Source organism: Trichoderma gamsii (assembly GCF_001481775.2).
Source record: "Trichoderma gamsii strain T6085 chromosome Unknown Scaffold_15.2, whole genome shotgun sequence".
Taxonomy (NCBI): domain Eukaryota; kingdom Fungi; phylum Ascomycota; class Sordariomycetes; order Hypocreales; family Hypocreaceae; genus Trichoderma; species Trichoderma gamsii.
The window spans coordinates 421,716-449,479 of NW_020171352.1; the positions used below are offsets into that span (position 1 = coordinate 421,716).

The 27,764-nt window shown below is 52.8% G+C and overlaps 11 protein-coding genes across 11 annotated transcripts; 7 read left to right on the forward strand and 4 right to left on the reverse strand.

Annotated features, from left to right (window-relative positions):
• Positions 1-71: 71 nt before the first annotated feature.
• Positions 72-2,136, forward strand: TGAM01_v205037 (hypothetical protein; the record flags this gene model as incomplete). Its single annotated transcript, XM_018803507.1, has 2 exons — positions 72-912; positions 980-2,136. The coding sequence occupies 2 exons, from the start codon at positions 72-74 to the stop codon at positions 2,134-2,136; spliced, it is 1,998 nt and encodes a 665-aa protein (XP_018663204.1).
• A 310-nt stretch (positions 2,137-2,446) lies between these two features.
• Positions 2,447-3,442, reverse strand: TGAM01_v205038 (hypothetical protein; the record flags this gene model as incomplete). Its single annotated transcript, XM_018803506.1, has 1 exon — positions 2,447-3,442. The coding sequence occupies one exon, from the start codon at positions 3,440-3,442 to the stop codon at positions 2,447-2,449; it is 996 nt and encodes a 331-aa protein (XP_018663203.1).
• A 1,284-nt stretch (positions 3,443-4,726) lies between these two features.
• On the forward strand, positions 4,727-6,419 carry TGAM01_v205039 (phosphoacetylglucosamine mutase; the record flags this gene model as incomplete). Its single annotated transcript, XM_018803505.1, has 2 exons — positions 4,727-5,488; positions 5,562-6,419. The coding sequence occupies 2 exons, from the start codon at positions 4,727-4,729 to the stop codon at positions 6,417-6,419; spliced, it is 1,620 nt and encodes a 539-aa protein (XP_018663202.1).
• A 722-nt stretch (positions 6,420-7,141) lies between these two features.
• On the forward strand, positions 7,142-8,893 carry TGAM01_v205041 (crossover junction endonuclease MUS81; the record flags this gene model as incomplete). Its single annotated transcript, XM_018803504.1, has 1 exon — positions 7,142-8,893. One exon carries the CDS (start codon positions 7,142-7,144, stop codon positions 8,891-8,893), a length of 1,752 nt encoding a protein of 583 aa, XP_018663201.1.
• Positions 8,894-8,966: 73 nt separating this feature from the next.
• On the reverse strand, positions 8,967-9,723 carry TGAM01_v205040 (riboflavin synthase alpha chain; the record flags this gene model as incomplete). The annotated part of the gene is made up of 2 exons (XM_018803503.1): positions 8,967-9,634; positions 9,693-9,723. 2 exons carry the CDS (start codon positions 9,721-9,723, stop codon positions 8,967-8,969), a joined length of 699 nt encoding a protein of 232 aa, XP_018663200.1.
• Positions 9,724-10,337: 614 nt separating this feature from the next.
• On the forward strand, positions 10,338-11,468 carry TGAM01_v205043 (hypothetical protein; the record flags this gene model as incomplete). The annotated part of the gene is made up of 1 exon (XM_018803502.1): positions 10,338-11,468. One exon carries the CDS (start codon positions 10,338-10,340, stop codon positions 11,466-11,468), a length of 1,131 nt encoding a protein of 376 aa, XP_018663199.1.
• A 1,655-nt stretch (positions 11,469-13,123) lies between these two features.
• TGAM01_v205042 (hypothetical protein) lies at positions 13,124-14,193 on the reverse strand (the record flags this gene model as incomplete). The annotated part of the gene is made up of 2 exons (XM_018803500.1): positions 13,124-13,525; positions 13,597-14,193. The coding sequence occupies 2 exons, from the start codon at positions 14,191-14,193 to the stop codon at positions 13,124-13,126; spliced, it is 999 nt and encodes a 332-aa protein (XP_018663197.1).
• Positions 14,194-15,892: 1,699 nt separating this feature from the next.
• TGAM01_v205044 (hypothetical protein) lies at positions 15,893-19,117 on the forward strand (the record flags this gene model as incomplete). The annotated part of the gene is made up of 4 exons (XM_018803499.1): positions 15,893-15,915; positions 16,153-16,288; positions 16,411-17,061; positions 17,402-19,117. 4 exons carry the CDS (start codon positions 15,893-15,895, stop codon positions 19,115-19,117), a joined length of 2,526 nt encoding a protein of 841 aa, XP_018663196.1.
• Positions 19,118-20,474: 1,357 nt separating this feature from the next.
• On the forward strand, positions 20,475-22,448 carry TGAM01_v205045 (hypothetical protein; the record flags this gene model as incomplete). The annotated part of the gene is made up of 1 exon (XM_018803498.1): positions 20,475-22,448. The coding sequence occupies one exon, from the start codon at positions 20,475-20,477 to the stop codon at positions 22,446-22,448; it is 1,974 nt and encodes a 657-aa protein (XP_018663195.1).
• Positions 22,449-23,066: 618 nt separating this feature from the next.
• On the forward strand, positions 23,067-25,310 carry TGAM01_v205046 (hypothetical protein; the record flags this gene model as incomplete). Its single annotated transcript, XM_018803497.1, has 1 exon — positions 23,067-25,310. The coding sequence occupies one exon, from the start codon at positions 23,067-23,069 to the stop codon at positions 25,308-25,310; it is 2,244 nt and encodes a 747-aa protein (XP_018663194.1).
• Positions 25,311-25,973: 663 nt separating this feature from the next.
• On the reverse strand, positions 25,974-27,687 carry TGAM01_v205047 (HAT1-interacting factor 1; the record flags this gene model as incomplete). The annotated part of the gene is made up of 4 exons (XM_018803496.1): positions 25,974-26,276; positions 26,348-26,696; positions 26,781-27,019; positions 27,082-27,687. The coding sequence occupies 4 exons, from the start codon at positions 27,685-27,687 to the stop codon at positions 25,974-25,976; spliced, it is 1,497 nt and encodes a 498-aa protein (XP_018663193.1).
• Positions 27,688-27,764: the final 77 nt, after the last annotated feature.

Here is a 27,764-nt window from a genome sequence, read left to right on the forward strand (position 1 = left end):
CATTCTTCTTCTTCTCGGTCTGCAACCTATCGCTCATTAAACTGTTAGTAGGCATAGACCTAGCCGCCTCCATGGACGACCAATACGCGCAACGGCAATGGGCCTTGGATATGAGAAATGATTTACGAACACCTCCATTGCCTCACGACATGAGGCCCGAACGGGACTTCAACAGACCAGAATGGGATGGCACTGAATACACCCCGATTCAGTTGCAGAGCGACACCAATGCACTGGCACAAGATAGTTTCGGTCATGTTGACTATGTCACAACTCGGTCTGACAGCGACACTCTTAACGTGCCGGATCAGGATATCTACCACACCTCAACTACAGCTGCGTCTATTGTTAAGCCAAAGAAGAAACAATCCGCCTGGATCAGGCTGTCTACAACGTGGTGGATGGAAGCCATTACCATATTCATCAGCACCGGCTTTATGATAGGCCTGATTGCCATTCTCGCCAGTTTCCAGAACCGGCTCACAACGGAGTGGACGTTCTTCATCAGCATCAACGCCGTCGTTGCCATCGTCATCACTGCAGCGCGGGCAACTCTCCTCGCCACCGTATCGGTATGCCTCAGCCAGGAGAAATGGAATCACTTCAACAACAGGGCTCGTCGCCTCCAAGACCTGAATATCATCGATCGAGCAAGCCGTGGACCCTTGGGCTCTATACAAATGCTCTTCAGCGTTTCCTGGGGGATGGCAACAGTCAGCGCGGTAGTCATGATTCTGTCTCTTGTCACCGATACGTTCGTGCAGCAGGTAGTTTCCTTCCAGCCTGGTACCATATATGCCCATCAAGAGGGGTCAGCAACTTTCGGACACGCAGTCAGCTATAGCAGTGGCCTGAACTTTGACCGGGGGCGCTCTGTACACGACGGTATGGTTTTAATAAATCAAGGTGCTGGTCAGTATGATCCTCGTAACTATCCGCTATATTGGTTGAAGCTGTAAGCCTAATACAAAAACCATAGCTATAAACGTTGATATGCAATCTGCCTTCTTCCGGGGCATTTGGCAGACTAGTTGGCCCTCTGGGGTGAACTGCACCTCCAACTGCACCTGGGACCAGTCCTATTACACCATAGGCTTCACCAACACCTGTGCCGACGTCACGAAGGAGACTTTGGAGAGTCTCCAGTGCAGCGACAACCGCACTATCACCCTGCCTTATGCCTATCCTGCTCCTTGCAATCTGACCACACCGCACGGCTTACACTTCCCTTTTAAGACAAACGTCGGGGGCTCTTCCATGGCTATAAACTCTAGCGGCTGGGATTCTGGCACAAATTCATACAAATTGCTGGATGGCAGAAACATTTCCAGAACGGCCTTCTGGTCTTGGAACCGAGAAGACATTGACATGACCAATATGAGTGTCCAACTGAAGCCGATGCTGCAGAATTCGACAGTCGTGGAGTGCACATTTGGCGTTGTAGTATACAAATACTCCAACATCTCATTCATCTCAAACAAGTTCACTGTCGGCGCAACCGAGAAGACACCCCTTGGGAAAGCATCTGGTTACACAGACCTGATTCTGCCAGAGTGTGCTTCTAATAACTGCTTCTGGAGAGATGAGCTGCTTTGGTGGAACAATACCAGCCCGGACATTCCACACATTTCCTTCTCCGCGACAGATCTATCCATAGTAACTCGCCTCTTTGGATCGCAGGCTTTCTCTGGTAGCGTCGGCCTGACGACCCTGTCTCCCCTCAACGCGCCAGCGGGCAGCACGATAGCGTTTGGCAACGGAAGCCTGGAAACTGTGTCCGGCATACTCGACAACGTGGCACAGAGCTTGACGGACATGATACGGGAAAAGGGCACGGTACAGGTCGCGCAAGGCCTAACGAGCCAGGCCGTTGTGTACATGCGCGTGCAGTGGCTGTGGCTCATCCTGCCGATAACTTTGCAAGTGCTTGGTGTGCTGGCGTTGATTGGGGCTCTGATTGGGAGAAGGCAGAGCAAAGACGTGCCGCTGTGGAAGGGCTCGGCTCTGGCTGTGCTGTATCATTCCGTTGATAAGGACGGAGTTTTGGGAACTCAAGTGAAGGATTTACAAGAACTGGAGGATCTGGGATTGAAGCAAGTTATGCTAGAGAAGAAAAATGATGGGACTGATCCGTAGCACTCACTGAAAGGGGCTATATGACTAGAGGGGAATCTCAATATTACTTTGTGTTCTGTTCAAAAGAGATGGCTGTGGGAGAATTTGTTTGACATTCTGGCGTCTTTGTGTATTCTAGGAGGATTATGGTTCTTGGAAAAATGTTCATGATATCCATGTATTTGACTGCCTGTCGTACTTGTATACGAATGACTTGTGATGTACGTTAACTTTATGCTCCCTTTAAATATACAGTCTATTTATGATACAGTCTGTTTACTATACAGTTCAATTTACCCCGTGACATGACCTTTTGCCATAATTGGCCTCCTCATAGCCTCCATAAACGTCTATTCGTGTATGCAGCGCGGCTCGCCCCTGGCATTCGACTAAACCGCGGAGGTAGTTGGTGACCACGACCGGTCTGGCGCCGCGCCTGAGAGCTCCAGTAAGGATTCGAAACAGAGCCATACGCACCAAAGTCATGCCAGGCGCTGAAAACGAGCTGCCCATGGCGCTGGTGATAGAAGGCCGAATAGTCGGTCGGGCACCACCTGCAATGGCGATGTATCTCCTGCCCGGGATGGAGGATCGCCTGGGTCACGGCCTGGTACAGCTCTGCTGTTTGGTGAAGCCACGCCACCATTCCTCGATAGTCCCACGGGCTGTCTACCATGGCCATGTGTGGGCAGATGGTCATCCAACTGTGCTGCATGTTGGAGTATGTGGCTCGGTTGTTCCCGTTTCCGACGATTATTCTCTCGCGCAAGAGGAAGTGTCCTTCGGCAATCCGGGGGCGGGCGGTATATGAGATGGTCAGGTCAGAGCTGATGGTCGTATAATGATGAGTAGTCAATAATCCTTCGAGATAGTTTGTATTGACTCCTCGGCCATACAGCTTCAGGGCAAGCTGGATGTGATGGTGCTCGAGATAGTATCTGGCCCAGATACGTGCCCCATATTCGATTGGCTGGACGCAAGTAGGCGATCTGCTCACCGAGGGCAAATCGTCCGGATCGATGGTGTGTAGCCGGCCGCAAGTTTCGCAGGCCCAATGATATGGAGAGCCGTAGGCAACAGCTATGAGGAAGTTGTTTCTCTCAGACAAGGACCGGGAACGCAAGTACTCGTTCCAGTCGCGAGATACCAGCCGCCGCATAGTCCGACAAGTTTGTGTAAGAAGAAACTGGTCATGGGCGGCAAGGTGGCCCGTAATGCAGAGGACGAGCTCGTCTGGTAGCCCGAGAATCGGACAATTTGGGGCTGCTGGGGTCGGGTCGGGGAAGAACCACCTGTAAAGGGCGTATAGCGATTGTAAGAGAGGCATGATGGATGTGATGTCTCGAGTCGAGTATGTGTTGTGGGTGTAGGTGGGAGAAGATTTTAAGTACGTAGTGGGAATGGACGTAATCACTGGCATAATTCACCATTATATAGGAAAAAGAGACGGGAAAGACGACAAAAGAGTTTGAAAAAGCCTGGGCCTTACGACGAAGTTAGATACTCGTCTCGCCGAAGATTACGACGTGTGGCTCTATCGTAGCCTTCGAATAGAACAAAGTGGCTAAACGCCATTGCTTGTATCAAACTACCTACGCAGTACTCAGCAGCAGATGGGACGGTATAGTAGATTTGTAGGTAGTATAACTCCCAGCTGCAGTATCTTTGAGCCTCACGATGGAATTAAAATGGCTGGGCGACCCGTTTTATACGACGCACTTTCATCGTAGCCTTGGAAATGAGCAAAGTGGCTAAAGGCTATTGCATGTATCGGACGACCTGGCAGTACTTGATAGCAGATGGGGCAACATACTAGATTGATAGGGAGGATGACTTCTGATTGTGGTATTTTTGAGAAACACAGTTGGTAGAGTTGTGCCGGTAATACTTTGTAAAGCCAATCGCTCATTTATACGAGGAATAGTAACTATCGCGACCTTTGATGGAGCAAAGTGGCTAAACGCTATTGCATGCGGAAACCCAGGCAGCACTCAGCAGCAGAAGCGATAACATACTGAACCAATAGATAGGATAATTCTTTGCATCTTCGAGAATCAGGATTCGGGCTGTATCAGCGATAATCTGCAGAGCAAGTCGCTCATTTACGCTGAAAAGTGACTTGTTTCAACGGCCGAGAGACTGCAAATGACGAGTCACCATAGCGAATGCACTACCGCCATGCCTTGTCGATCCCGCCGAAGCCACCGCCACCCAGCACCAGCCGTTGCAGCAGATGCAGCGTGGCTGGGAGCTAGAAGCCGGAAAAAGAAGCCAAAAAGCGAGGCGTGGAGAAGCGAAACGGCCCTCAGCGAGCAGCTGGGCCACGGGGTCAGGTCACTTTGGAAGCGTCTTAGCGACTCCACCTCGACGTCCAAATAAAGGCCTCTCTCTCACTAAGCCCGCGCACCGCCTTCTCTGGCCGCCAGCTGTGCTATATCAGGCCTTTGTCCCTGAATCTTTTTCTTCTGCCACTCCTATTCTCTCCTCTTTGCCTTCTCGCTTGCACGCAGTCTTTACTCTGCTCCTGATATTGCTGCAGGACAAGCACACGCCTTTGTCACAGCAAACATCCCTCGTCTTTCTACCCTCACCGTCTCGCTAAACCCCCACCATGGATGACAGCAAGTTTCTCGAGGCCTCGGCCAAACACCCCATCGTCGAGAACCACGTCTACAAATATGGCACTGCGGGCTTCCGCATGAAGGCCGACCTGCTGCCCGGCGTCTCGTTCCGCGTCGGCCTCATTGCCGGGCTGCGCAGCCGCAAGCTCAACGGCCAGGCAATTGGCGTCATGATCACCGCCAGCCACAACCCGGCCGCCGACAATGGCGTCAAGATTGTCGACCCCATGGGCGAGATGCTGGAGCAGGACTGGGAGTCGCACGCCACGCTGCTGGTCAATGCGCCCACGCACGAGGAGCTGCTCGAGACGTACAAGAACCTGGCCTCGCAGCTCAAGATCGACCTGAGCTCGCCCGGCCGCGTCGTCTACGGTCGTGACACCCGCCCCTCGGGCCACAGCCTTGCCGCTGCCCTGGCCGACGCCCTCGAGGCCACCAACACCGAGTACACCGACTTCAAGATCCTCACCACGCCCCAGCTGCACTACCTGACCCGCTGCGTCAACACCGAGGGCACCCCCAAGGCCTACGGCGAGGTCAGCGAGGCCGGCTACTACAACAAGCTGTCAGAGGCCTTTGTCCGCGCGCTGCGGGGCAGACAGGTCCAGGGCCAGCTGGTTGTCGACTGTGCCAACGGCGTGGGGGGCCCCAAGCTCTCCGAGCTCCTCAAGATCATTCCCAAGGACAAGACTGGCTTCAACGTCAAGGTTGCCAACGACGATGTGCTGCGCCCCGAGGTCCTCAACCTTGATGTGAGTACACACAAATCTTCACCGACAGTGTCCCGTGTTTGTGAACTTGAAAGCTAATGCCGATAATCCTCAGTGTGGTGCCGACTTTGTCAAGACGAAGCAGCGAGCTCCCCCGAACGTCAAGCCCGCCGCCGACACCCGATACTGCTCCCTCGATGGCGACGCAGACCGTCTGATCTACTACATGGCCGACCCCGAGGCCGGCTTCTTTATGCTTGACGGAGACCGCATCTCGTCCCTCAACGCTTCCTTCATCGGCGACCTTGTCCGCTCTGCTGGCCTGGAGGATGACATTCGGATTGGAGTCGTCCAGACCGCCTACGCCAACGGCGCCAGCACTACATACATTGAGAAGAACCTGCAGCTCCCTGTAGTCTTCACCCCTACTGGTGTCAAGCACCTGCACCATGCGGCCTGCCAGTTTGATATCGGTGTCTACTTCGAGGCCAACGGCCACGGAACCGTTGTCTTCTCCCAGGAGGCTCTTCGTGTCTTCCGAGAGAAGCAGCCCCAGTCACCGGCCCAGAAGGATGCTCTTGAGACGCTGGCTGCTGTCGGCGATCTGATCAACCAGACCGTCGGCGATGCCATCTCAGACATGCTCATGGTGGAGGTCATTCTTGCCCACAAGGGATGGTCCCTTCAGGACTGGGCCACTACATACACTGACTTGCCCAACCGCCTTGTCCGCGTCGAGGTCGCCAACAAGGACATCTTCGAGGCCACCGACGCTGAGCGACGCCTCAGCCACCCTCCTGGTGCCCAGGACGAGATCGACCAGTGCGTTAGGAAATACACTACGGCTCGCTCCTTTGCCCGTGCCAGTGGCACTGAAAATGCCTGCCGTGTGTATGCCGAGGCTGCTACTCGACACGAGGCTGATGAGCTGGCCAACAAGGTGGCCAACATCATCAAGCAGTTTGGCTCATAGTTTTCGTATGAAGACTGAGTAGACGCACGATGGAGCAAACAAGTAAAGTAAAAGAAAAAAACAATATACCAAAAATCTACGAGAGTCTGAGAGGAAGAAGGCCGTATCAGTTGTTTTGAGCTACTACTATCACGACTGGCAAACTACACAGGGAAAAAAGCAGTTGACGAATTTGAATGATCGTTACGAACTTACTGGGACGGCATCGCTGGAGTAAAGAATTTGCAAGATTTTACAAAAATAAAAGGGCGATTGATAGAATTCGCGCAACGCTGACATAGATGTCCATATGACCTAGGTAGTTTACCAGTATTAGGGAGAATGCCTACAAGTAAATTGGGAGCGGCAGAAAAAAGTGAAATATATGAATCTAAAAGACATTTGGTCTATCAATTGAAGATTTTTATTGTAGATTTTTTTTCCCTTTTTCCTTTTTTGTTTAATGCGGTGATGACAGTCAAACAAATCTTCTGATGACTGATGCCGGCCGTGCCCACTAGACGCGTGCCGTTTTACTTGACGCGTGCACTAACACTTGCACTATTTGATGTGCTCTGAATTCACGTTTAGACAATTCGCATCCAAGCTGCTTCTCTTTCCCTTCTTCCATCTCCTTTATTCACGCTAAAATCTTCCAGAAGATTCATACAGACTTCTTCTGCGTTTCAAAATTCTATTTTGGCTGTGTCCTAAAATGGCTGTTTCTTGCAGCCCTCGGCAGAATGGAAGACTCTGAATGTGCCAACGCCCAGTTCCTGGCCTGGGTCAAGGAATGGTTGGATGTTGCCAGAGAACGCAACTCCAAAGGCGTCACAGCATATAGAAATGCATACGAATCTCTCAAAGCATGTCCCATTGCATTCGAGCATCCTGCATCGCTGCAGCAGCTCAAGGGATTTGGGCCAAAACTCTGCGAGCGGCTTCAAGACAAGCTGAAGCAGCACTGCCAGCAAAACGGGCTGCCCATGCCGGAGCATCCTCAAGTCAGGAAAGCCAATGAAAGGGCCCAGCAAGAAGGAGACGATGCGGAGACCAGGCCCAAGAAGAAGACAAGGCAGCCCAAGTCATACGTCCCTGCGTTTAGATCGGGCGCTTATGCCCTGATACTCGGCCTTTCACATCTTCCTGAAGATGTATCCTCCAGCTTGACCAAGACAGAGCTGATAGAGGCTGCGCAGCCACATTGTGACGCCTCGTTCACCACGCCAGTAGACACGACAAAGTTTTACACTGCTTGGAGCTCGATGAAGACGCTGGTTCAGAAAGAGTTGGTGTACGAAAGAGGACGGCCCCTACGCCGATATGCGTTGACGGATGAAGGCTGGGCGGTAGCTAAACGAATCAAGGAGACGGCGCAGTGGCGAGATGAAAACATGTCCAGCGTGCAACAGGGGTCAAATCATCGCCCGCAGCCACCGTCTATATCAGTAGAAGATGAAGACTTGATACCCATTGTCAATGAAGCCGTAACAACAACAGCCGATGAGCCATCGTTTTACAGGAATATCGTCTCAGACGGCCCGGTTGTTCTGGAAGATGAAGATTTGCCCGCCTTTACTCCGATTATTCTCCCTCCTGGGTCTTTTACCGTGCACCTGCTACTCGACGTTCGAGAGGTCAGAGCTAAAACAGATCGAGACTATATGCAGGAGGAGCTTGTCAAGCAAGGGGTAAAGCCAATTATGAGAAGTTTAGAGGTTGGCGATGTCCAGTGGATTGCCAAATGTCATGACCCAATGCTCTTATCAAGACAAGGAGCTGAGGGAGATGAGATTGTCCTGGACTGGATCGTTGAGAGAAAACGTCTAGACGACTTGGTTGGAAGTATCAAGGACGGTCGATTCCACGAACAAAAGTTTCGACTCAATCGGGCCGGCGTAAAAAAGGTGGTCTATCTCATTGAAGAAATCTCCATGGACTCCGCCGCATATCAGAGATACGAGGAGGCAGTGCAGTCAGCCATTGCATCAACGCAAGTAGTTAACGGCTATTTTGTGAAACGGACTCAAAAGATTGACGACACCATCAAATATTTAGCCAAGCTGACGGCGATGCTCAAGCGCACGTACGAGAAGAAGCAGCTGCACGTCATCCCAACAAAGGTCATCACCGCACAGAATTACTCGCGCTTGATTCAACACCTTCGCGAGAAGCAGCCTTCAGTTGGATATTATGTCACGTATCCGGCTTTTGCGTCTTTGGCTTCCAAATCGGAGACGATGACCCTCAGGGACATTTTTCTCAAGATGCTCATGACAACAAAGGGACTTACCGGAGAGCGCGCGCTCGAAATCCAGCGCAGATGGAAGACGCCATATGACTTCGTCAAGGCATTTCACGCGTGCGGATCGGATGAGCAAGGCAAAAAGCGCAAGAGAGAGCTTGTATGCAGCGAGCTGAGTCACTTGATTGGACGTAAAAAGATATCCAAGCCCCTGAGTTACAAGATTGCGGAAGTTTGGGGAGACGCTTAGAACATTGACGCTTCAGAATTTTTTTAAGCCTCTATATAAATAACCCCCTTCAAATCTCACTAACGCTGCGTTATCATGGCTTTGCGCCCTGGCTCTTTGCAATGACACGCTCAACAATCTTCTCAAGAAGAGGGATCGAAGAAGCGTTGCCGTCGCCAAGAATACCGCCCAAGGACTTCTCAGCGTACTTGGCCATCATGTCAACCTCGATGTTGACTGTATCGCCCTTGACCTTGTTTGCCAGGACCACTCTCTCCTGAGAGTATGTAATCAGCATAATCTCCCACCACCCCTCATCATCATTGACTTGTGTAACAGTCAAGCTGGTTCCATCAATGCCAATGTATCCCTTGTACACAATATACCGCAGAAACTCCCTCTTCTTTGGCTGGAACCGGAAAGTGAGAGCGTTGCCATCCGGCGTTACTGAGAGGATCTCAGCAGTTGTGTCAACGTGGCCCTGGACAAAGTGGCCGCCCATGCGGGTGTCGGCCCTGACGGCGCGTTCCAGGTTCACATGGCCGGACTCTGCGAGCGTGCCGAGGTTGGTGATGCGCAGCGTCTCGGGAGCGACGCCGATGGTGAAGGTGTCCTTGGTGAAGGAAGTGACGGTCAGGCAGACGCCGTTGACGGCGATAGAATCGCCCTCGTGGCAGTCTGTAAGGAGGTTGGAGCCGGGGGAGATGGTGACGGTCATGACCGAGCTGCCGGTGGCGGCATCATTCTCGATGCGAGAGATGGCTTAGCTTTAGTGTTAGTCTGCAGTATGATTATAACGATAGGATGCGTGCTGTCTTACTGCCAATCTCTTCGACGATACCGGTGAACATGGTGTCTGATGTGAAGTGAATTGAATCTGCGATGAGTCTTAGTCGACGTGAAGCGAAGTCTTGGAATCCTTTTGAAGGGTTACTCACACGATAGTGAAAGTCCGCTCAACAAAGCCGTGAATAAGCCGAGACTACGGATTGCGGTGTGTAACGATGCGGGATGGATAGCAACTTGTTATATGCTCTGTAAAAATATCAAAAATGTGCGAGAAGCAATTCAATATGAAAAGCAGATGAAGGTTATAAAATTGATTGATTATTAGCTTCAACTCGCTTCGCTTCTAGACAACTAAGCAGGAGGCTAGTCTTACCAATCTCTCAGCTTCAGAAGTCTGGCTGATGCCAAAGCAGCAGAGCCCCGCAGTGTATGTTCCTGTTCAAGCTTATCGATAATGGCCCCGCCAAAAAATCTCAAGTTTTCAAAGTGGAATTTGGAGTGCGATGCGACTGAGCCGTGACGGCTTTTGTGTTGGAACTCTCCTTATACCATTTCTCACCAACTTGACGAACCAATTTTCTACAACTTATTTCCGCATACATCTCTCAGCAATCTTTGAACTATAATTTCTCGCATTCTATCACATTTTATCTAAATCTAATTAATTTTATCAGCCATGGCACCAGGCCGTGCCGGCGCCAAGAAGGACGCCCCCAATCCAAACAAACTTCTTACGGATGCAGAGACTCAGTATGAAGTGGGAAATCTCGACGAGGCCATTGCCCTCGCATCAAAGGCTCTGGAACAGACGGGAGAAGGCGGAGATTTTGAGCTCAAGGCCTTGAACTTGCTGGGCGTTTTGAACGTTGAGGATGGCGAGGTGGAAGAGGCTCGAGAATACTTCTTACGAGCAGTCAAGCTGGATGAGGAAGGTATTCTGGAGGAAAAGATTGGCGGCGGGCCCGAGAAGTTCCTGTTTCTGGCGCAGCTGAGTGAGGAGGGCGGACAGGACAGCGTCCAGTGGTTTGAGCGCGGCGCCTCTGCCCTGCGGAAACAGATTCAGACGTTAAACGACATCGCCAACCGGACACCTGAGCAGCAGGCTGCTCTCGACGAAATGCAGAGCAAGCTCGGCGGCGTCCTGTGCGCAGTCGCCGAGGTATACATGACCGATCTATCGTGGGAAGCGGACGCCGAGCAGCGATGCGAGGCGCTCATCACCGAAGCGATGCTCATTGCGCCCAACTACGCCGAGACCTGGCAGACCGTGGCCAACGTGCGCATCTCACAAGAACGAGTCGACGAGGCTCGCACGGCGCTGAAACGAAGCCTGGAGCTCTGGCAGGATCTGCCCCCGGAACACCCTTCGGTGCCGGAATTCCCCACTAGAGTCGCATTGGCACGACTGCTCATGGAGACGGAGATGGAGGAGCAGGCCCTCCTGGTGCTGGAGCGATTGGTCACAGACGATGATTCCAGCGTCGAGGTGTGGTATCTGGGAGGATGGTGTCTGTACGTCGCGGGCGAGAAGCTGCGCGATGCGAAGCAGCCCCAGCAGAACGGCGCCGAGGACGACGCCAGCGAGGAGTGGAAGGCAACGTGGGGTTACGCAAGGAAGTGGCTGACACAGTCTCTGAAGCTGTATGAGCAGCAGGAGTATGAGGATGAGAGGCTGGGCGAGCATGCGTCGGAGTTGCTGCAGAGTATTAATAAGGAGTTGGGCGAGCCTCCGGAGGGGGAGGATGAGGAGGAGTGGTCTGGTATTAGCGATGATGAAGAGGATGGTGATGAGGAGATGCAGGGTTAAAGGGGAGGTTAATAGTGAAATTTGGATGAATGGCGTTTAGACAAAATGGGTTCAGATTACGAAGAATAAAAAAGGGTCGGTTTGACGAAGTGAGAAGGCTTTCAGGGGATCTATACCACTAGATACGACAACCTAAATTTTATGACATACACGTTACCTTTCAGCATAGAATGCTCTTGAGTCAGATGAATATACTTGTGAATGGATCAGCCAAGCAATGCAATGATGTCTTCATCTTTTTCTCTAATAGATGTGACGTCTGTTGTGCTGCTTCTCTCTTCTCTGCAAATTGTACAAGATTCCCAAAGATGAAGACATTTTATAACTCCCCGGAAAAATAAACTCCATATACGTTTTAAAAGAACATAAACCCCAAGATAAAAATTAATCATATCCTTCTCAACGCTCTCCTTTCATTCACGCAGCCTCCACCTTGAGCTGCTCAACACCATCCGCCAACCCCTCCTCCTCATCAGCAGCAACATCGTCCTCCTCGACCTTGCCCGCCAACCCTCTCTCCCAAAGCTGCCGCCCCGTCAACTTGACCGGCTCCTTAATCCTCGCCTTCTTCAGCTCCGCCAGCCTCTCCTCCTCCTCCTTTACACGCTGCTCCTCCATCTCGCGCAGAAATCCTTCCCGCCACTTGAGGAACGTCTCCGGCGTGACGGCGGTGCCGTGGAATTTCTTGTTCTCCTCGCGCTCAGCGGCGAGGGCGGCCTCCTCGGCGATTTTGGCCTCTGCGTCGCGGCGGTCCTGGATGAGCTGCTCGGCGGCCTCCTTGAGGGTGGAGTAGAGCGTGAAGATCATGGCCATGCCGAGGTTCTCCTGGATGGTGTCGTTGAGGTTGGCGAGCAGCGCGTCGCGGTCGTCGCCGACGTTGAAGTGCAGGTGCGCGGGGGCATTGGGCGGAGCGATGATGTCGAGGTGAGGCGCGACGTCGGGGTAGTCGTCGGGGTAGCGGACGGCGAGGAGGAAGCTGGGCGGTTCATCGTCGGTGTCGTCGGCGGATTCTTCGCCGGGGACGTCGAGGACGATGTTTATTCGGAATTCGGTCTCGGAGATGTCTGGATGGGAGATGTGATTAGTTGGTAAGTGTGTATATAGACATAGGGAAGAGAGCTGCTTGTTTTTTTTCTCTTTCTGTTCTGGCTCGTCGTTTTGTTCTGCCCATGGTGTTTGGAAGAGGTGTAAGATCAAGATGAGGTTGCATGCATACCTGTGATTTCTTCGGGAAAGATGGACTCGAGCACTTCGCGCTCCTCGACCTGATCTTCGCGACCCATTGCGGCGGCTGAGATGTTGGCCTTTTCTTGATGGATGATGCTTGATGGAGCTTTTCTCTGGAGGCTCGGGTTGTTCTTTTAGGTGGGGTTGGAAGGCTGTATGGCGGGGTTCAATTCGTGGGGACGGCTGTTTTTAGATGGAGCTGCGTTTAGAGATTCTGATGTCTAGACATGAATTTGTGGACGGAAACAGAATAGAAAATATGTGATTTGGTTCTTATATATATGGCTTGCAATGAAATCTCAGCCAAGTAAAAATATGTAGCTAATAATGGTATAAAGAAGAGTACAACGACCCCAGATGGTTAAAGGTTCAACTCCCAGCAATATACAAATATGCATAAATTGGCCGTTGCCAATACTGTTACAGTCTTACAACAGCGGGGTGGTGTACTGCTTCCCATTACAGTATTGCACAAACCCATCCAGGTCCATCTTCTTCAGCACCGTGCTGAACTTGGCAGACCCAGCCCCGATGCCTGAATCCGAGCAGAGAGCAGCAGCCCGCGAGGCGTCAATGTTTGGCGCACCCGAGGGATACTCAATGTGGAAGACGGGCTTGCCAGCCTTGATAAAGGGCTCAAAAGTCTCACATTCGGAGTACTCGGCGCACTGCTCGTTGACGGAGAAGTTGATAAAGTCAATCACCTTGGGGATGATGTCGCCGGCGTTCTTCAGGCCAATGGACATGTTGTACGAGCTGGCCACGCCTTGAAGAAACTTGAGAAAGTCTATGGAATCCTGTTGAGTAAGATTAAGTCCATTGTCGTTTTGCTAATCACATAAGATACACGTCAGCTTCAGTTCTTATTTTAACTTCACGAGAATAGAAGGCGGAGGCTTACATAACCATCGACGTTGTCGGGGTCAATTGCATCACAGCCCTTGGAAGCCGCAAGCTTGACACGATCACTCATGATGCTGCGAACATTTGGGCTGCTCAGCTTCAACCATTTCTCATCGGGCCATCCGTCGAGAGTCTTGCCCAGGTCCGACGCTTGGAATCGGTCCTTGTCGGGCCTATAGTTCTCATACGAGCCCGCGCTGAAGTAGCAGATAACTTTCTTGCCATCGTCATGCAGCGTCTTGAACGTCGCCGCGTCGTTGGTGAAGAGGTCGAGGTCGTAGATGCTGACGTCCGGGTTCGGGGCGGTCTTGTTGTCGAGCTTGATGGCGCCTTGGAGCACGATTTGCCATGTCGCATTGACGCTGGGCTGCCACGTGGATGTTTGACTCGAACCGCTTGGGAGGCTCTTGGGGTCGTTCGAAGAGGAAGAGCTCGAGCTGTCGGAAGAGTCCCCGTGACCGCCTCGCTGCGTCAAGCCGACGCCCAGGCCGACGCCGAGACCGACAGCAGGGACGAAGAGAAAGGCGCCCGCAATGGCGAGTACCTTCCAGCGCATCCACGGCTGCTGGCCCTTGCTTGATCCGGAGAGTCCCATGTTGTACAGTTGATGCTATTCGATGACTAGTATCTGTTGTGACCCAGATCGATGATGAATTGCGAGACAGTGTCTTGATATTTATCTCTACATGACAACCCGCCGCTACGGAAACTCACCGAGCGAATCCTGCCTCTATAGCGCTGTCAACTAGGTAGCCGTTCCTTTAAAGCTTTTAGCTACATATTTTACGTTTTTTAACTCTTCTAGGGTCGCAACTTCATGCCCAGAGTCGCAGTCGTGATGGTTTCATGTATCGAAAAGGAGGATGCGGCGCAGCAGGGGGGCTAGAATAGCCCCCGCTGTGGCTCAGGAGTCTGTAATTCTGAGTAGCTCAGCGCCACAGCAGTCTAGGCGTTCAGACATTCATTCATTTGCACTAGCAGAGTTTTGGCGGACCACTTGTCAGATAACACCGGCTAGGCAATAAGAAGCAAGAGGAGCGTCATAGGGGCTCCACTACTTAAAATAGAGATTGGCAGCAATTGTGCAAGAAACAGGTTGACAGGGGACCGTCTGTACCGAGTACGAGGCTCGTAGCATGTCGAAAATTAATTCCATCTCATGTTTGTATGTAACAAGCTTTGTCAGGCCGCTCCCAGGTAGCCAGTACATGCGGCAGGAGGCTGCATACTCTGACAAAAGCGGCGATAAAACGTCCGCCAGGCCGCGTGTGGTTGAAACAACCCCGGCATTTCCCATGTGATTTGTCTGCCTCGTACCTGTGTGTTTTGTGTCATGTACTCGGTACCTGCAAGCCCTGCCCATCTGTCGATATCGCAGCATTGGCCGGAAATCGGTCTTCTGCTTCCCCCTTGCTTCGGCAGGCACCGGACCAGCTTATGTAGTGTTACTAATCCCTGGTGCTCAGAAACGAACAGGACCCCAGCAAGGCGAAGAGAGGCGAAGAGAAGAAAGGGAAGAAGAAGAAGAAAAAAAATTCAACGCCTTGGGCTTGTCCAATCTGCGGCCCTGTCTGGCGTGCCTTGATTATGCATGGCCGCATGCGAGATAGTGCGATGCAATGCGGCGCTGATGCAACGCTGCAGCAGGCAGGGGGCACTTAGCGACCCTTCAGCGCTGTCTAGTGGCCTGTCCGGTGGGCTCGACCGCCCACGGTGGGCACTGCGGCGAGCACGATAGGCCCCCCAGCGCTGTTCCAAGGCATGCGGTTGAATGGAGCCGGCGCAAGCTGTGCAGCCTCGCGAGAATCGCACGATTGCGCTGCTCGACGGCTTCCAGCAAACGCGTCGCAGTGCTAGAAGCAGGGCGCGGACTTGTCCAATGGGCCACTGACCGCAAGCAGCCACCGCCTGCGAGACACGCCGCCAGAGAACAGAGGTACAGAGTACCCGGCCATGCTACTGGAGGCACTATCCGACGCTTATCTGGTCCCAGAGCAGAGCTGCAACAACGCCCCCACCGCCCAAAGGCTCACCGGCCACATTTAATTTCGCACGATTTCAAACTAGCAAGACCTCGTACCTCGAAACTCATACTGTCCTTGACGCCGCTGGTTCTTCCATCCCGGGCTGTGGCGACCCTCGAGCTGCTTTTCGTCATCATCTCGTGGCCATCGTCTTTTCGATTCTTTGTTCCTCGATTGCTTCGATTCCCATATCTCCCCTCCACCTTACTTTACCTCCCCCTCCGGCCACGCCGTCGACCTCATTAATATTCCTAATTCTTAATCACAACCATGGGCAGCTATACATTCAAGTGGTGAGTTTTGTGCTTTCCTTATTGCGACAGAAGTTTTGCGCCGCGAAGCATCTCCGATCTAAGAAAAAAAAAATTCTGTTCTACTCGCACCAATGGCTACGATTTTCCGAGACCACGAGATCAGAGAAAACGAGATGAGCCTCCACCGGCTTGGCGCGGAAACGAGACGACGCCGCTATGGATTTACGCTATGAGACGCTGAGCTGAGCTGACGTTTGGGCTGTTTTTCTGATCTAGGGAGCATCCCGCCGAAGAAGTGTTCGTCACCGGCACTTTCGACAACTGGACAAAGAGCGAGCAGTTGGCCAAGGTTGGCGATGTCTTCCAGAAGAATGTCTTTCTGAAAGATGCCTCGCAGAAAATATACTACAAGGTGGGTTGAGATGCTGTTCTCGTGTAGCTGCTGCTGCCCTGATTCCGTCCGTTTGCTGTCTCTGAGCCACGTTTTGCGGCGCTCTTCTTCCCTTTTCTCTCCCCTGATTTATGCTCTACAAGATATACCAATCCCCTTTCTCCCCATCTCATGCTGCATCCGCGACCGTCGTCGAGCTTGTTTGCCAGCTTCAATGCGCCGTCCATCCCATCTCTCGATCTGATCCACTGGGGGCTAGTGCCTCCCTTGTTCGCAATGCCGCAGTAGACGCCCGCCCAATCAAGCCGCCCGTTGCCGTCTACGCACACGATCCCACAAGATGCCATTCCAGCTGCGGCGCAAACCATTGGAGACGGATCAGCCAGGCAGAGCTTAGCTGGATCGGATTGCGTCCCTTGATGGCGGCTCTGCGATGGGAGGCCTGTCGCTGGGCTGGTGCTGGCTCTGGCTCTCGTCGCGGCTTGTTCGCAGGCTCTGCAGCGGTTTGCGCAACTTGCCGAATCCCCCACGGCGCTGTCGCAATCGTTCGGTACGGGGGCTGTGACGCAGCGCAACGCAACGGCTCGCGGGGTTGGACGGTTGGTGCTGATAACAGCGCTGGTCATCCGACTCACCAATCCTTTCTCCTTCTTCCGCCGACGCCTAGCGCTCGCCGGCCGCGACCACAGCCCGGTGTAGCGGTGAGATTCCGCGGCCTTGCTTTGCGCCACAGCCGCAATGACAGTGGTGATCTCCCCAAAGTCGTCGGTTGGCCTGATTGGCGCGCTGCCAAAGTCCGCTGCTGATCAAGGGGACTTAATCTACTTAATTCTACCTACCTAATCCATCTCTTCCATGATTCCCACTAAGCAGCCGCTTAATTGGGGGGATTGGGCCAAGCCCCCTTGTCTTCGTACCAAAAGCCCCCGCTCCGGCCTGGCCAACCCCCTTCCAAGGCTGTTGTCGTGCATATATCACGTCACACGCACCTAGATAGTGGATTCAGCCTGTTACGCTCTGCATCATAGTACATATATATTTCTTGCCCGTCCTCTCCAGCAACACGAGGCTATTTCTGCCTGTTGAATTTTTTTTTTTTTGCTGACTTCTTCTTCTTTTCGCTCCTGCTTACAGTACGTCGTTGACGGAGACTGGACCGTAAACGAATCTTCCCCTAAGGAGGCTGATCTCGAGGGCAACGTCAACAACTTCATCACACCCGAGGACATTCTCACATCCGACCCCGCAGCTGCTTTCATCAGCACCGTTACTCCTCAGTCCACCACCGCTAAGATGGCGAGCGAGCAGCCCATTGACCAGCCCGAGGGAACTGCCACCCCCTCCGACGTCCCTGGAGGCTTCCCGATTACCCCCAGCACTGAGCTGGATAAGCCCATCAGCGTCAACCCTCTGCCCGCTGCCGCTGGTGCCGTCAACCCCATCAAGCTTGCGCCTGGTGAGGAGGTTCCGGCTGTCGGCATTGAGAGCACCAATGAGCACGTCAAGCTCGATAAGGAGTCTTATGAGAAGAGCGATGCTCTTCCCGGTCTCGAGGCCACTGACCTGCCTCCTGTCACCAGCAACTTGATTCCCGAGTCCAGCCTCCCCGTCGTGGCCGCTCAGGACGTCCATATCAGCACCATCAACCCTGGTGCCACAACCGTCGGCCTGGCTGCCGAGGTTCCTCTGGAGGCCGCCAAGGTCCCTGAGGTCGTCAAGGAGAGCCAGGAGAAGGCAGGCGTCGTGCCCGAAGCCGCTGCTGACCCCAAGGAGGTCGTGGAGAAGGCCCAGGTTGAGGAAGAGCTCAAGGAGAAGGTCACTGAGGCTCCATCCACCTCTGAGGGCACTGCTGGTGTCGGTACCGAGAAATCGGAAGCCGACAACACCGATACCCTTGCTGCTGTTGCTGCTGCGGCCGCCTCCACTGGCGCTGCTGTCGTCGCTGCTGTTGTCGCCGCCACGGATAACGCTGTCGAGGCCGCGACACCTGTTGTAAACGACACCGTTGCGGCCGCTGCCGATGCCGCCAACAAGAACCTTCCCGACTCCGTCAAGGAGAACCTTCCTGCACCCATTCAAGAGACATTGGCCTCGCATGAGGCTGCTGCCAAGGAAGAGACACGAGAGGAGGTTTCTCCCGAGGTGCCCGCCGAGGTCAAGGAGTCAATCACTGAGGCTGGCAAGAGCCCCGAGGCTGCTGCCAACACCGCCGCTGTCGAGGAGAAGAAGGAGGTTGAGGCTGAGCTGCTGAAGGAGGTCAAGGCGGTCCCCGCCGTTGACGAGTCCAAGGCTGAAGAGACCAAGGCTGAAGAGACCAAGGCCGAGGAAGCCAAGGCTGTGGAGGCCGCGCCTGTTGTCGCGCCTCTTACCGCGCCTATTACTTCTGCTACCATCACTGATGTGCAGGCAATCGACAGCCCCGTCACTGAAGTCAGCAACGTTCAAGTGACCAAGACCGAAATTCCCATCGAGGAGGCCCAGAAGGATATCCACGTCGTTGAGGAGCCCACGGCTGTGGTGGCCAAGACTGAAGAGCCCAAGACTGAGGAGCCCAAGGTCGTGGAGCCCCAAGCTGAGGTGGCCAAGACCGAGGCACCAACCACCACAGTCCCCGTCATTGATACAACGGTTGCTTCCGAGGCTCCCAAGACCGACGCCGCCGTTGATACTCCTGTAACCGAGACCGACAAGACAGAGGTCCCTCCCACTGAGGCTGGCACTGAGGCTGGCACTGAGGCACCCACCAAGGCCAACGGCTCGAGCGGTTCTCACGATGATAAGACGTCTGAGAAGAAAAAGAACCGATTCAGCGCCTTCTTCAGCCGATTCAGACACAAGGTCTCCAACTAAGAGTCATGAGTGGATGATGAGACCGCGCGTCGTCATGTTGAAACGCCTGGTTTACGGTTTTTACGGTGTCAGTTTTTCTTTGGCTGCTGGAGTGGCTTTGTTTATATGTCTATGATTCCCCACTTTGGCAGAGAAGTGTGACTTGGGTCGAATAACGTCGGATACCTGGATCACCATTTCATATACCTAAATTCATTCCGTTTCTTTTTCTCTTCCATTCTTGCGCTCGTTCTCCCTCACAGTCTTGCTTTGTGTCACTGGCTCATTCATCTGATGCTTGCTCTTGTTGGATATGCTATGTGTGTAACTTGTGTCCTTATACGTTTTCTAAGACAGAGAATCGGCCAGTCACATCTTATTAGCCTGCAGATGAACATTCGAGATGGGCCCTAGACAGCTTGTAGCTATTGTTGCGTCTCTCATTGTGCTGCTATGGCGTAAGGCTTGGCAAGTTCTACTACTACTACCTAGTTCGTCTTTATCATGTGGCATGGGATGGCAAACCCCCCCATGTAGATATTTCTGCCTGTTTTAATGTCTATCATTACTTCTTCATTTTCTAGAGACTCTTTGCTCCCAATGGATTCATGTCTGCGTAGGAAGCTCCAATGGTAATTGGGTAAGGAAAATTGCGAGTTTGATCCAGACCTTTCTTTGGAGTATGTCTGCGGGGATAGCTCGATCCTTGCTGTGACTCATTGTCCGGAGCATTTGCCCAATTTCTTTTCGTAAGATAGAGAGCATGTACCTGCTACAAGGGCATACGGTCTGCTAGAGCTCCACACAGAAGCAATCGCTGATAGCAGACGAGACGTGCCCTTAAAGGGCCTTAATCAAACAATTTTACAAGCGCAAGCAGGCCATCATTACTAACTGTGACGACATTTTGACTGAATTGGTAGATATTGATAGAGCCACATGCTTGATCACGTGCTGTGGCTTGCCACGCCGGAGCTTACGAGCTCGTGGTTCAAGCAGCGTGCCTTCAGCCCCGCCCATCATTTGTCGTCCGAACCTCTCTCTATCTGACACTATCCTCCAAGACCGGGGCCAGCCGGGTCCCTTTTGGAGAAGCTCCAGTGGCCATCTTTTTCCTTTTCCTTTCTCTTTTGCATCACTTTCCTTCTTTTTTCCTCCATCGTTCATCAAACCATCCATATCCTCCGCTACTCGCCACTCTCTTCTTGCCTACGCTTTTGCGGATAGTTTGACGGCAAGACGAACTGCGATCATCGACGTGCAGTTCGTGGGCATGCTGCACTTGGTGCCCTCCGCTTCCGATGACCTGGGAGGCTGAGCAGTCAATCAGCAAACCATCGGCCCCGACTGCTTCCATCGCCTGCTCGATCTTCTCATCATGAATTCTTCGAACCCGAGCGCGGGCAAGTCCCTTCAGATCCAGTCGAATTATCCTCCGGCCGCTCAAGTGGCACCGGCACTACCGAGTTTCGAGACGGCTCGCCGCGCGAACCCAGCAGCCGGGGGTTCTCTACCGCAACCCACGCCCCGAAAGGGACAGAGCTCTCGAAACCAACACCGGCCTCAGCGCCGGCATCACTTGGGGGAGAGAATGGTCGACCAGTACGATGCCATGGCGGAGCTTCGAGCACTTAGAAACCCGACCAGTCGACGTGGACAGACATCCATTACGCATCTTTTGAATTACTCAGCACCGTTGCATCATCATCACCACGACCACGGCCATCACCACCACTCGAACCCCAGGTCATATCGGCGAAATCCAACCTGGGGCCCGGGATCGGGATACCATGCTGTTGATAAATCCAGATACGTCCATGCCAACTACCGCTTTGTCGTCTCTCCGGAGGGAGACTACTCCAAGAACGCAGCCGATGCAGACCTCTTCTTGGACTGGTCCAACACCCTGCAGGTGATTGCATCATCGGAGTCACAGGCGGCCTCATGTCCCATATGTTTGTCGGAACCAGTGGCTCCCCGCATGGCTAAATGTGGGCATATTTTCTGCCTCCCTTGCTTGCTTCGCTTCATGAACTCGGTATTAAACGATGAAGAGGCGAAACCGGGCAAGGGTGCCAAATGGAGGAAATGCCCCATTTGCGAAGACAGCATCTATCTTCCTGAAGTACGACCGGTTCGATTTTACGCCGGTCAAGAGAGCCCCCTTCCCCGAGTTGGGGATGATGTTGTCTTGAGACTCATGGCGAGGAACGCCGACTCTACGCTTGCTCTCCCGCGGGAGAGTGGAGCGGAAGTGCTCAGCTCTGGTGATAGCATCCCGTGGCATTCCGCTGCCAATGTCTTGGACTACGCTCGTGTCATGAAGGGCACGGGCGAATACATGGCCGGCCAGTATGATGAGGAAATTGAGACGATGCTACAACAAGCCATGGAAGATGAAGCGATGTTTGGACAAGACAATGAATGGACTCAAAAAGCCGTCAAAGCCGTCAATGCGGCGAAGGAGAAGGTTGTTACCCTTGGTGGGGCCGATGCGCCAAATACAACATCGCTTTCTGATCCAGCGAGACCATCATCAGACGCCGATTTTTACTTTTACAGCGCCCTGCCTCACTTGTATCTTTCTCCTTTGGATATACGGATTTTGAAAACTACATATGGATCCTTTGCGGCCTTTCCTTCCACATTGTTACCTAGGGTTGAGCACCTTTCGACCGGGCATGTCGTCGATGATGCGTTACGAAAACGAGCAAAGTATCTGGGGCATCTTCCTTATGGCTGCGTCATTAGCTTCCTGGAGTGCGACTGGACAGATATTGTCCCTGCTGAAACGCTAGAGTCATTCATGGCAGATATTGAGAAGAGGCGAAATCGTAATCGTGATAAGGCCGCACAAGAAGAGCGAGAACGCCTTCAGTCCGAGAGGATAGAGGCGGCTGCCCTTCGAAGCCTTACTGGATCTCGACGGCCGCATTCCCCACCCATTGAGCCTGATTCGCCTCCATTCATGGACATGTCCGAGTTCCAGCCTTTAGCAGCACCGTCTAGTACAACCCCTCCAGAGCCAAGATCAGGGTTTTCCACTCTGGCTTCAATGTCAACCAGCCCTTCTACTCAAAGAACGGTCTGGGGCACTCCCGCGCTCTCAAATACTCCTGGAATGGAAGACATCCCTCCACCTACCAACCCTGATGACGGGTGGCTCAAGGATGAGGAATTATTCCTCAGCCCAGGCGAGCTTGCTAGGCAAATGGAGGCCTTGAACACCCTCGATAAAGACGAGAATGGACAAAGCAGCAAGTCTCAAGGCGGTGGAGGTGGGGGCGGCGGTAAGAAGAAGAAGAAGCAGAAGATTACGCTCATGAGCACTGGTGGGCGGCGTGGCATCTAAGAGGTTCGATAGATCGATACCAATCACATAGTTTTCCATGGAGTTACATGGTTAAGCTGGGTCAGAGTTGTCTTGGGCTCGTCAGGGAAACGATGTGATTGAAGAAGTTGTTTATATCTAGATGTCTAAGGCACTCATTCATCTATCATAGCCTATTGAGTGGTTTTGCAATGGGCAACGACGATTTACAACGAGATTTTGTCGTTACACGACTCTTGCAAGGTCGTTCACTCACTATGCTGGATTGCGTAGCATAACACAAGCGTTGTTTCAATCTTATTACAAACTATTAAATAAGAAAGTCGTATTCTTGCTTATTGGTATATAAAATATTCAAATATTAATTTCAATATCAACATCGAAGACGTTTACAGATGAAGCTGGGCTCTGGACCTTCATTATTTGATTGCTTATCGGCTCTTATCGGATAAGGTATCATACTGCGGGGCCAGCAACTTTTGGTCAATCAACTAAAATTTTTTCCGCTACCATAGCCAGCGTCGCGTTATCGCAACTAGCCTCTGCTATCAAAAAGCATAGGAAAAAAAAAACCTTCTTTATTATATGTAGAGCATGGCAGCCAACACATCGCCAGCTCTGACGTCTTCGTCGCACACAATGACTGGTTTACCGCTCACTTCGGTGCCGTCAATCTCGCCCACGGGCATCAATGGCAGCGAAAACAACAAGCTGCTGCTATCGTTGCTGGAGAGCCTGCGGCCGGAACAGCGGCACGTATTCTTGCAGCCGAGCGATGCGCTGCCGACGGGGTCATTGAATGTGGTCAAGGACACCCTGGAAGGATTCGCTACAGAGGTTGGCGAGGAACAGGAAATCAGACTGAAAGAGACCCGAAAGAGGAAAAGGGAAGGGTGGCCGAGGAAGGAGGAGATTGATGTGCTGAAGCTGCGAAAGGTGTATGTCGATGGGTTCGAGACGGAGCAAGTGTGGCAGCAGGCGAGAAGGATAATTGGAAGCGTGCTGAAGTTCTCGGGAGGTTTGTTGGATGAATTGGAAGAAGAGGGCGAGGTAGTTGGCGCAAAGCCAAATGGTGTTGAGGATGGGGAGGAGTTGGATGGTGAAGAAGAGGACGAGGAGGATGAAGGATCAGAGGATGATCTCGACGCGGAATTGTCTGAGGATCAATTAGAAGAAGATCTGGAAGATGAAGACGAACTCGAACAAGACCTTGAAGAAGAGTTGGAGAATGGCCTCCACGATGAACTAGATGAGGAGGACGACGACGAAGAGGAAGAGGAGGGGGAGGAGGAGGAGGAGGAGGAGGAGGATGGCCAGGAGCTTGTCGAAGATCCAGATGGCCTCAACGACGGCTTCTTTAATATCGATGAGTTCAACCGACAGTCACAATACTTTGAAGAGCAAGACGCAAAGGGAGACCCCAATACCGATCGGAACAGCGATGACGAAGATATAGACTGGGACGCAGACCCAACATTACAGTCAAAACCTGGGTCCAAGAAAGCATCGAATCACAACTTAGAAGATGATGACGAGAACCCGCTACAAGACGAGGAAGAGGATGATGATGATGACGAGGACGGCCCAACATTTGGTGATATGGCTCTCGACGCACCAGAAGGCGACAGCGAAGATGAAGCTATGGACGAGGAGGCCATCGATGACGAAGGCATGGATATGAACGCAAACGGAGTCTTTTACAGGGATTTCTTCGCGCCCCCCGCCAAGAAGAGCAAGCCTGGCAAGCCAAGGAAGAGCGTGCACTTCAAGCCGATACAGCCCGCGGATGAAGACGTCGACAGAGCCATGGCCGATGTGCGCCGAGACCTCTTTGACGATGAGTCCGACAACGACTCGGAAGACGCCCTGTCCGACGTCTCGGCAGGCGATCCAAAGTCCCGACGATCAGCGCACGAGCGAAGGCAAGCCAAGCTGGCCGAGGAGATTCGCAAGCTCGAGGCCGCCTCCGTCGCAAAGCGCGAGTGGACTCTCTCTGGTGAAGCCGCCGCTGTGGACCGCCCGCTCAACTCCCTCCTGGAAGAGGATCTCGAATTCGAGCACGTCGGCAAGCCCGTGCCCGTCATCACGCCGGAAGTGACTGAAGGCATTGAGGACATGATCAAGCGACGAATCTTGGCTCAGGAGTTTAACGAGGTTCTGCGCCGGCGGCCGGATGTCGATGGCGTGCCGAACGGAACTCGCCGTGGCATGATTGAGCTCGACGACAGCAAGCCCAACAAGAGCCTCGCGGAGGTGTACGAGGAGGAGCACGTCAAGAACACCAACCCGGATGCCTACGTCAGCCAGTCCGACGAGAAACTACAGCGTGAAGAGAAGGAGATCCAGGCAATGTGGGGCGATCTCTCCAGCAAGCTCGACGCCCTCAGCAGCTGGCAATATAGGCCCAAGCCCAGCGCGCCCACCGTCTCCGTCGTGTCCGACGTCGCCGCCGTCGCCATGGAGGACGCCCAGCCCACAACCGCCTCAGCCATCACCGGCGAGTCCAGCCGCATGGCTCCTCAGGAGGTCTACAAGGCCGGCGCCGCCACCGCCGAGCAGGGCGAGGTTGTCACCAGCGGCGGCCTGCCCCTCGCGCGCCAGGAAATGTCCCGCGAAGACAAGGTACGCCGCCGCCGTCGCGAAAAGGAGCGCATGCGCAAGGCGGGCGGCGCGGATGCTGTCGCTGCTGCTGGTTCTACAACGGCCAACGGCGCGAAGAAGAAGCCGCTTTCTGCAAAGGCCAAGATGCAGCGCGAGACGATTGCGGATCTAAAGAAGGGTGGCGTCAAGGTGATTAATCGCAAGGGTGAGATTACGGACGTGGAGGGCAAGAAGACAAAGGTGACGGCCAAGATTGCCTCGGGAGGAAGCTTCAAGCTGTAGTAGTCAAGGTTATGAGATCGAGTTGAAAAAGAAGAGCGAGGAGATTTAGAGTGAGGGAACATGGATAATTATTTTGCATCTCTGTATATTTATGAGCTTTTTAAAGAGAAGATACATTATTTCTGGAATCATCTTCTTTTTGCGTCTTATCTCAGCTGCTGTTAACCAAATGGATTGATGTTTTGTTTCGTTCAGGGATTCAAGTTGTAGCTTGTATCATAGCACGAGAAAAGGGGGCAAAGAGCAAGGGGGCATTTGGTCATTTACTCAGCAAAAAGAGGATTTTAAACTTTTTTTAATTCATTTTATAAATGATTTCCTTCGCTTCCCGTCATATTCCAAGCCGGCATAGGTTGACTATTCTCATTATGCAACCAAAAGCAAAATAAAAAAGGTGCAGGCATCATTTAACCTGACCCTGTCGGTTCATTACCCGTTGTGTGTGCGCCTACTCATAAGCTCCGATGGCCAAAAAAACTGCAGAGTGTTTTTGTATCATTATTCGGATCTTCTCTCTCTCCATACAGCCCTCGTTATCCCTGGTCCCAATGGAAATGATTGGTGAATGCGGCCAAATAAAAGAGCAAAACTAAAACGTTACATTCTCTTCTGAATTCTTACTAACGGCATAAGAGAAAAAAAATTGTTAGTGGACAACGGAGGTTATTTCTCAGCCTCGGCAGGCTGCTCGTCCACCACCTTGGCCTTCTTCGATTCAAGCTCGGTAGACTCCTCGTCGGCCTTGCGCTTACCACCGTTTGCAGGAGTAGCAGCCTCGTCATCCTTGGGCTTCTTTTTTCGCACAAGGCCTGAAAGGTCCACGGCGTTCTTGGTGGCCTCTTCGACGCGGGCTTGCACTTCAGCAGCGGATCCGCCGAGGGCAGCGCCGAGAAGGCCGCCTAGAGGGTTGACTCCTTCGCTCAGTAGGTCATTGGCGCTGAGAGGATCCTTTTTGAGGTCGACAAGCTGTAAATTCGAGTTAGCAAGAAGTGCGCCAAGTAAACAAGGAATCAAGGCTTTGACCGTCTGAAACATACTCTTTGCTCCAAGTCGGCAATGACCTCCTTCATCTCCTCGACGGCCTTGCGCGATAGCTCATTGTCTTCTGGGGATGCTGAGCTAGCGATTTCGACTTCGATAGTCTGCATCTTGAGCCTAAAGCTCTTAATCGCCGCCTCCATCTCGACAACAGCTTCGTCGCGCAGGGTCTGGTCAATCTCCTCGCGCTTGGTGTTTTTGCCCTCATCATCAGCAACGGTAAGGGAGGCAAATTCTAGCGCAAGAGAGAGCTTATAGTGCGCCTCGGCGATGATTTCAGACTCTTCGGGGTACAGATCAATCTTGTAGTTGAGAGACGTGCGACCATCCTCAATGGCGTTGGGGTATCTATACAGGACCAATTCGATTAGCTGCGTCTTGCATTATGGGCGCCGCAAGAGAGAAAGAGGACATCAGTTAAGTTAAACGTACCGCTCGTTCTCAAGCGAAATCTCGGCGAGGCAGTCGTGGGTCTCTGCGAGGCGCTCTTTGATGTGTCTGACGGCTGAAGAGTCTTCCTTGGCGGCTTCTTTGCCCTTGCCCTCTGCCTCTTCTTCCTCTCTCAGCTTCTCCAGCTGCTTGTGGTAGCAGACGCGAGCGAGATCGAGAATCTCAAAGGCAGTGGCAAGGTCGTCATCTTCTTCCTCGTCTTGGTCTCCCTCTTGCTGGCCCTAGATTGTTTCAAACGATGGGTAATTAGACAGCGAACACAAAATGCTGGCATATTACCCACCTCATCTTCGTCAGACTCGTCGTCAAAGTTCTCGTCGCCTGTGAACTGAAAGAAGAGCTTCTTGCCCTCCGGAACATCGCTCTTTTCATCGCCCTTGTTCTCTTTTCCCTCCGCGGCAGTGGTAGTGGCAGCCTTTTCCTCGTCCTGCTTGGCAGCCTTCTTGGAGGAAGCACCGCCGTTTGCCTTTGTCTTCTTCTCGGCGGGCGCAGAGCCGCCAAGGACGTCGCTCTTGCTCTGGCCGACCTTGAACAAGCTGCGGCCGTAGTGGAACAGGATCTCGGCGTTCTCCGGTGCGGTCTCGCCATTGATCTCTGCCTGGAGGATGCTCGCTCTCGAAAAGATGTCGGCGGCGCCCTCGTACTTTTTGTGGGCGTAGAGCGCGGTGCCCTTAGCACTCAAGTCGGCGAGGGTGACCTTTTTCGACTTGATGTCATCGTCCACCTCGGACTCTAGGTCTGCCTCTGCGGGAGCCGCCGCATCGTCGTTTTCCTCTGCCTCTGCTTCAACTTCTCCAGCAACTTCAGTATTGCTGGTCTCTTCGGCAATTGCCTCTGAAACAGGCGCAGCCTCGTCGACTGGTCGCGTCTCGGCAACGGGTTCCGCCATGGCGAAGAGCTTGCTTGGTAGCTTCGTAGCTATCAGACACACGCGACAGAAGACGATAAGTGAGGTGAGAAGAACAA